Source organism: Zerene cesonia, unplaced genomic scaffold (assembly GCF_012273895.1).
Source record: "Zerene cesonia ecotype Mississippi unplaced genomic scaffold, Zerene_cesonia_1.1 Zces_u001, whole genome shotgun sequence".
Classification (NCBI taxonomy): domain Eukaryota; kingdom Metazoa; phylum Arthropoda; class Insecta; order Lepidoptera; family Pieridae; genus Zerene; species Zerene cesonia.
In genome coordinates, this window is record NW_024045131.1 from 3,590,247 (window position 1) to 3,598,886 (window position 8,640).

At 32.5% G+C, this 8,640-nt stretch overlaps 2 protein-coding genes across 2 annotated transcripts in view; one reads left to right on the plus strand and one right to left on the minus strand.

Moving 5' to 3' along the window:
* Nucleotides 1-115: 115 nt before the first annotated feature.
* LOC119838177 lies at nt 116-3,398 on the minus strand. Its single transcript, XM_038364020.1, has 4 exons — nt 3,224-3,398; nt 1,933-2,025; nt 880-987; nt 116-277 (listed from the first exon to the last, which is right to left on the minus strand). Exons 1-4 carry the CDS (start codon nt 3,267-3,269, stop codon nt 153-155), a joined length of 372 nt encoding a protein of 123 aa, XP_038219948.1. The 5' UTR covers nt 3,270-3,398; the 3' UTR covers nt 116-152.
* A 2,748-nt stretch (nt 3,399-6,146) lies between these two features.
* The window catches only part of LOC119838209, a 6,897-nt gene continuing 4,403 nt past the window's right edge, over nt 6,147-8,640 (plus strand). The window contains exons 1-2 of the mRNA XM_038364056.1: nt 6,147-6,428; nt 8,246-8,326. Of these exons, the coding sequence (XP_038219984.1) occupies nt 6,386-6,428; nt 8,246-8,326 (124 nt within the window). The 5' untranslated portion in view covers nt 6,147-6,385. The remainder of the gene's footprint in view (nt 6,429-8,245; nt 8,327-8,640) is intronic.

Below are 8,640 nucleotides of genomic sequence, written 5' to 3' on the forward strand. Positions count from 1 at the left end.
TGAAATTTGCAATGTGTAATGTTGGTTGGTAAATCAGCGGTGTACAGAATAAATAAGAGCGGTCCCAGTATCGATCCCCGGGGGGAACTCCATTCTCAATAGGAAGATATATATATAGCCCATGCATCTTAGTTTATTTACTTTTTCGTGTATTATTTCGGTTTTGCTGTATCTCGTAGGCTGTTATTGTTGTTTTCTTTTAAAATTCCTCTTCTCACGAGCAAGTTGACCAATGGCCGACGGATTCTGCGATCCAATGAAGGTAAGGGAGGTACACCTTGAACAGAAAATACTTTTATCTTACGAAAGCTATAAATATAAATGTTTTGAACGACTTTCGAACTCAAAATACCTAGCGTAAGACGATTATAAATTGATTTCAAATCTATTCTGATATTAGAAAGTTGAAGAGTTGGTTTGTTTGACCGCGCTAATCTCAAGAAGTACTCCGTCCGGTCCGTTTTGAAAAATTCTTTCGGTTTTAGATAGACCATTTATTGAGGAAGGCTTTAGGCTATTATGTACCATGGGCGAAGCCGGGGCGGACCGCTAGTAATTTATAACAAATTGCCTTCAAATTGTTAGAACTAGACCTAATTTAATGGGACGGCAAGGGAGGTATCAGCGTTCAAATACAAAAAGAATCACCAAAATCGATTACTGTGATGTGATTGAATTGATTTTCAGTGGACTATTGATATCGCAGAGCCCCACGCTCAATGGTAAACGTTCCAAAATTTCATTCGGATTGGCGTAGAAATTCCTGAGATTAGCGTAGTCAAGTAAACAAACTACAGCTTTATATATTACATGGCAGTATATATAAGTGATAAATATAACTAATAAGGTGAAACAAGGGTTTTCGGGTGAGCTACTGACCAACAGATGTCAGCTGCTTGGTTGTTACTTGGGGGCCCAACTCGTAAAGCACTTGCAGGTCTGCGTGGTTGCCGAAACGGTAGCCGAAGCCGAGCCGGTGGTCGTTACCTGTCAATAGTTATTTTATAATGAACTAGACGCTCTTCCCGGCTCCGCCCGGATATCGAGATTGCTGTTTTATTCTAAGGAAGCATTTAATCAAGAAACATTAAAATAAACAACAGTGTACTGTTTTACTTTACTTTTTTTTTTGTTTTTGTTAGTTTTCTTGAAGAGTAATAGTTAGTTTTTAGTGTAGATATTAGTTATAAATTATTCATAAAGATTTTTTTTTATTTAAGGTTTTATGTGTATGTGCGGTACTTTTTATTGACAATAAATTTATTTATTTCTTTCTTCTTTCTAATCTAAAATTTCTTATTGTGGGAGTCGAGCACGCTTCGGCACGAATTGGGCCAGCTCGCACCGGGGAAGTACCGCACCCCCACAGAAAACCGGCGTGAAATAGTGGCATGCCACTGTGTTTCGTACGGTGAGTGGGGGAGCCGGAGGCCTATTTCCTTTTCCTCACCCATCCCAGTCCATTCCTTCTTTCCTGTCATGAATTCGTTCCTTTTCCCTTACCCACTAAAAGCGGGCAGCACATTCGCAGAGGCACTACCTTTGCGAATGTTCATGGGCGTTGGTGATCGTTTACTATCAGGCGAACCACCAGCTCAATTGCCCGATATGACATAAAAAAATAATAATCGGGATAGAAGTATTCTCACCCAAGTCAGATCATACTCTATCTGATTCGCCACTCGGTACTAGCCTCCCAAAATAACTCGCGGAATTTTTTTTTAAGTCACTTCATATTTTTGGATCTCCGAATCAGAATTGTCACAATCCGTGATCATAATTTCAAAAAATCTACATGTTCTGCGTTCGGATGGATCTGTCCATCTAATTAGCTGATGCGGCTTAGTACGCTGCCATGGATTATAAAAGTTTGTATTAAATAGATTGCAACTCACACAATCTTTACATTAATGTAATGATAAATGCTTGTACCTTTATGAATTGGTGGAGCAAATCCGTATATTGTCGTGAACAGCATAGCGACATCTTCTGGGACTATAAAGAACCTCGCGTCTGTCATCGAACCTGGAAACAAAAGTAAAGATCCATTATAACTGAATCTTATTAGCTACCACTGTGTTTAATGTCTCCTAACATTTTAATCCACATTAAACTTAAAGATTTAATTCAAACTGTGTACACTTATCAAGGATCGGTAACAATACAATATTTTTTTTTTTTTTTAATGTCAGCGGGCAGCTGAGCTGGTGGTTCGCCTGATGGTAAGCGATTACTACCGCCCATAAACATTCGCAAAGGCATGTGTCCTCTGTGAATACGCTTCCCGCTTTTATGGGGTAAGGGAAAAGGAAAGGATTAACGACTGGAAAGAAGGAATGGACTAGGACGGGTGAGGAAAAGGAAACGGGCCGGAAATTTCATGAGTTTATCTTATTACAATGATTATATAATTACCTTACGTACATTCAGGTTTTCCTTCGTTAGCATTTATTGCGGTCAAAGTCGCAACGTCAGAGAGCTGTACATACGTAACTATCAAGTATCTGTATATGTATGTAGTATATATTATGTTATCTGTGTTGAATACTTATATATATGAAGGATATAATTAAGTGCAAATCAACTTTTATTTATTTCATAGTAAAGCAAATATGAAGTTTCCTAACTAATTAAGATAAACTAAGACTAGATACCAACGTCAAAAGTTTCATATTTGTTTTTATGTTTTGTTGGCTATATAACCCAAAAATCGATCGAAAGTTATGAAGTAAGACAATTGGCCCAAAATGTGAAATTACAATATTTATTTAAGACATGATCACACATGTGTAAAAACCTGTGACACGCGAGTTGCACATAAATGTATGTCAAGGCCTTTACGCGTAGGTATTGCAGAGTTTATTACCTTTTATCTTCGCCTTTTATTTAGTATTTTATGCATCTGGTTTTATTATCTTAGCAAAATTACATAATATCAAAAATTATCACATAAATATGTATTTTTTGTAGGTCTTTGTATTTATTAATTGTTAAAAATAAACGGTTTAAATGCAAAGCTTTTTTTTATAAATTGTCGGATCCTAATGAATATCTTTGAAGACATTTTTGTATATTGATCATACATGTGCATATTAATATATAAAACATTTTGAATACCTGCCTCTTAGAAGCATAGGTAGATGTTTATTTCAACGCAATATTATTCTAAAAACATATTTTACGTAGATAAGCTTGAATAATATTTATGGTAAATAATACTTACAACAGAAAAGAAAAAAGCCACAGATAAAAAACAATTTTCCCGCCATTTTGTAACATTTGCAATATTGGCGGGTTTTATGCAATTTGACACCAGGTTCTTTAGCAAGCTGATTGGTTAATGAGGACTTAATCAAATTTAATGAGGTTCTATTGTGTTTATGCGCACATTTGATTTGAGAATGAATAATTTTAATGTACGCATTGTATAAAAAAATGTAATAATTTTCCTGTATTTTCTAGTACCTTGGATATTATTATGACTAGTTAAGTTTCGCGGTTTCATTCATAGCTGATTATCCTACTAATATTATAAATGCGAAAGTTTGTAAGGATGTGTGTGTGTTTGTTGCTCTTTCACGCAAAAACTACTGAACCGATTGCAATAAAATTTGGTATGTAGACAGCTGGACAACTGAAATAACATATAGGCAACTTTTTATCCCGATATTCCTACGGGATACGGACTTACGCTGGGCGCAGCTAGTAGTATAATATGCTTCCTTTTATGCAAAGTAAAAGGCCAGTAATGTGATCAAACAGTAGTTGGCAAATATCTAGTGAAGTTGTGTAAGGACTTTCTCTATTTGGTTTGTTCGTGTGGAAACTACTAGACCGATTTTGATGTGATATTTCCTATATATTAATAAATTATAGCAAATGGAATTTTTGAAATTAAAATTGTGTAAGGGTTTTTTCTGGTTGCTCTGGTCTTATTTGGTTTGCTAGATTATCGTATGGAAACTACTAGACCGATTTCGATGTGAGATTTACTATTTAGTACAATATTATATTAATAATACAGTGCTTTTACATATTTCTATTATGCAGAAGAAATTTTTAAAATTATTAAACAATTAACTAAAATAGACAGATATATGAAAAATGTGTATAATGTGAAGAATAAGCGAAAATTAAAATTCTAAGTTGGTGAAATAACTATTTTGCTGTCCGTACTTTTAACAACAATAATAATTAATTTGTCATTGTAATTTATCGATAAGGTTTGTCCGTGTGTTTATAATAATTATTACCCGAGAAGGTAAATGGCGGGTTATGTTTTCTAATTAACTACTAGCGTTTTCCCTCGGCTTTGCACTCGTAAAAATCAAAAATAACAGTATTTCTTGACTATTGCGGAAGTCCGTATCCCGGAGGAATATCGGGATAAAAGTTGCCTATCTGTTATTCCATTGTCCAGCTACGTACCAAATTTCATTGCAATCGGTTCAGTAGGTTTTGCGTGAAAGAGCAACAAACATACACACATCCTTACAAACTGTCGCATTTATAATATTAGTAGGATAGGATTACAGCTGTATTACTATTACCCTACGATCATAAAAAATAAAATAGGATTCCTTGTATGCTTACAAAGCAGTGACTCAAAAGATATTTGATTCAATTACTATAAGAATTGCCCAACATCTATTTTTCATACCCCTAAAAGATAAGAGTAAGGCAGAACAGCGTTTACCGGTCAGCTAGTCTATTATAATAATGATGCTAAAGGCGTTTTCGCGTATCTGCAGCTAAAACCGCGTGATTATGATAGTTAATAAATCAATTGTCTCCCATACAATGCAATGCTAATTAGATTTCATTGTCTCAATTCATTTGTTTGTCACTACAGTGTGAGGAAAACGTGTTGTCAATTAAAGTAAATTTTATAATTTAAAAATTATGAAAATTATTATAAGTGAGATGATGGTAAGCAAATCCCTACTTATATCATAAATACGAATGTCTGCATGTCTCTTCTTGAAGCCTAAACTACTGAATGGATTTGAATGAAATCTTGCAAAAAGATAGTGACCTGAGAAAGGACATAGAATAATCAGGAAAAGTCGCGGACTGTTTTCTTCTTGAGCAATTTTGAAAGTGTTTTCTTTTTTGCCAAGCCGCGGGCGGACAGCTAGTAAGTAAATAACATTAAGTTATGTAAAGGATTATATTACTTTGTTTAATATGTACTTGAAATATAACTTTTACACAATTTTATATGTGAGTAATTTCAATTTATCAGAACTTAAAAAGAAACGAGAAGATCCTAGTTATTTTGACTGTTTTTTTTGGTTTGTTACTACAGTACTTTTGACCTCAATTTGGTCCAACCCATATTGACGATTTCTCTTATATTTGAAAGCTGGGGCCACCCCTTCGGTCCCAATATAATTTGGTCTAATTCTGACAAGGTATTTTAGATTTTTTGTCGATTATATTATTGTAGTGAAATGATTTTTGGTGCGTTTTTTAAAAGTAATATGTAGAAAAGATGAATTATTTTTACAGGAAAAGGTTACTGGCTTACTGTCTCTAGAATCGCAATCCAACAGCTGTTGGGCCAGTATTAAATAAAGGTCAAACCTAACGCCTATCTAAGGCTTAAACATTCAAAAGTCAATCCGACCTATCAGTCGTAAACAAATTTAATAACTTCGAGTATTATTTTAAATAACAATAAGAAAAATTATATATTTATGACTAGAAATCATAAAATAATGTCTTATATTTATACTATGAAAAGAAAATTTTAATCTGTGGAAGCTTTCCATATTTGTTGAAATACTAGGAGACACTCTTATTTTCTTCTAAACTTGAAATAATTAGTGTTACACAACGTCATAACACTCATAATGCTTCAAACGAATATGTTTCCTATTATTATAGGCGTAGTGTCTGTAACTCCGTCTAAGTTGTAATGACATGGGATAATCCATTACGTTACTTTCTTAGTGAATGGAACTGCACACATGCACACATATTGACATTAGAATGTAAGCGAATTTGAGTTTTATTAAAACGAGATTGAAGTGTTTTTTCTGTACATTCCTTTTTGTTTACCTCCACCTGATTTAAAATTTCGAATTCACGGATATGCCCCATTAGAATAATGTCGCAAGTCGTCACACATTGCTTTGGAATGTTGCTTTCACTTCGGTCGCATTAAAGTTGAAGTTCCGTTGCCAACTACAGAAGATAAATCCTTGTCGCAATAGTGAAAGTTGTATTCATGTGTCTGTTGTCAGTTTGGCGGCAAAACTCAGCTGTGACAGATTGCATTTTGAATTTATTATTATTTTTTTAATTCCTTCATTGTGTTGTGACAATGGCTCTGCGCTAATTTAATTGATTTGTTGCCATATTAGTGTTACGAAATAAAAATATGGAAATTCGCGTGATACTTTCCTTGTTCCTACTTTCTTTCGGTGAGTTTTACTATTGTCAACATAACATGTGATTATTGTTAACCATTTGAAACTTTTCCGCGTAAATAGTGATGGATAATTAAATTTTATAATTGATTATTTATAATTGATTGATATTAATTGCTATCGTTACATATTTTTAATAAATTATATAGCGTCAAATATCATTTCATTAATGAAATCAATCAAATAGTTGTTAGTAAGAATAGGTCATTAAAATATTATTTAATGAAAGGAAAACGTAAATTGTTGAATTCACATGCCAACCAGAAGTTAAACATTTAGTTGTGATCATAGATAACATATAATGAAATGATTTATTTATTTATCTTCAACAAATATCGTTATTCTAAACACTAATTATCAAATTATGTGATCGAAAGAAATTTAGGGTTACGCAACTACTTAGCGCGATGTAAGAGGTCGGTTATGCAATGTTTAGCGCGGTCAAAGTCGTGATGGGTGATCTTTGACTTCATTTCGCAATTAAGAATGTAACCTGAATATTTTTAGCGTAACGCTGTTTCATTGATTAAATAATATAAAAATAATGAAAAAATATTTTCAAACGTGTAAGAATTTGGGGATAACAATTAATATAAGACGTATCGAGCGAGTTAATTATTCAGGTAAAATTAAGTAATTGTAATTTGCTATAAAAACCTACATTTTCTAGATAATATTTAATCTATTTTTACTGACAAAAGTTTTTCTCTTTGAAGTTATCTGTGTAAATAATAAACATATTTTTAAATAACTAACATGATTTAATGATAATTAAGTAATCCTTCTATAGACATTTTAATTTCATAATAACGGAGTATGGTATAATGTTCATAACATAACATTATTATAAAGGTTGCTATATAAAAAGGGAGGTAATAATTTGGTTGTGAAGGATATTTGATTAAATACCGTTCACTTTAATACAACCTTTGCGATTGTTTGTTTTGTTCACATTCTAATAATTTATTTCCTCATTTTTTTTGTCGTTAATACGATTAATTATTAAGGTCACATATTTTTATGGTTACAATATTATAAATAAGAGAGTACTTAAGCGACGAATTTAATTCATACTGCAGTTAAAAATTTTCTTGAGTTTAATTTATTATCCTGGGGTTCTAGGGTCACCAGGATTAAATAATTTCCTTACTCTTTATAGAAGCAAGAATTCATCATAGAAGCATGTTTTCTTATTAGTTATATTATAAAATACCGACTCAGGTAGGATATTATTTATTTATATATTTTTGATTATATTATTTTATCATAGAGCAATAAGATTAACCTTTCAAATAAATAACGAATCATCAAAATTGTTTAAGCGTGTAAAAGTGATAAGATAACACATACAACACATTCGTCTTGACAACCTCCCCCTTTTTTGGAAGACAGTTAAATATTAAGCACAACCAAAGCACCAATCAAAAAAAGTTTTTATTCGATAGTTTTTTATGTGTTTGACTTTTGACTGGGCGAACCGCTGAAACGATTATGGTTCCCTTTCAATTAGGGTTCGCACTGACAATTTAAAACCGATTGAATTTTTGTTATAATAATTATAAGAATTGAAGTCAAGAATGTATTTTTTTTAGTGTCCATTAACAAGCCGTGGCAACTTTTAATTAAAGCAACACTCGGCTATCTATTTGTATGTTTTATATGTATAATCTTGTATTCGTGTATGTTTTGTAAGTTGTCCTAAATAATAAATAAATAAATAAATAAATATTTATTCTACCCAATTTATATATAATGATTATTTATTTTGTGATTACTATAAGAAGATTTAATTATTAAATTTATAATTGCAGGAAGCTGCTCCATCATCATACCTGAGGAGCTACCATCGCTTCTATCAGTGGCTTACTCCAACATACCACCTATAAAAAAAGGTTTGTTTAAAAATATGGATATTTTACTCTGTCTTCAGTTACTTAAGTTTTAACTGATTTTTCGTACAATTATTAAAAAGATGAAATATTTAAAATTAGTTTTATAGCATAGAAATGCTTTATAAATGAGAAATCATGAAAGAATAGAAAAATTTGATCGCGAGGCGGGATTCGAACACGCGTCTTTTTGCCATACCGTAGCAACGCCTAGCCTCTCGGCCACCCGTGATCCCGACACATAGTCCGGTCAATTTAGACATTCGAAGTTACATAAAGTCCCAACAAGCTGAATTTCTGTGAAGTTGTTTAAAACA

Coding starts and splice junctions, on each gene's coding strand:
- LOC119838177 (XM_038364020.1), bottom strand. CDS start 3,269: ATGGCGGGAAAATTGTTTTTTATCTGTGGCTTTTTTCTTTTCTGTT. Junction 2,026..3,223: donor TGGCTTTTTTCTTTTCTGTT/GTAAGTATTATT, acceptor TTTTGTTTCCAG/GTTCGATGACAGACGCGAGG. Junction 988..1,932: donor TGCTCCACCAATTCATAAAG/GTACAAGCATTT, acceptor AACTATTGACAG/GTAACGACCACCGGCTCGGC.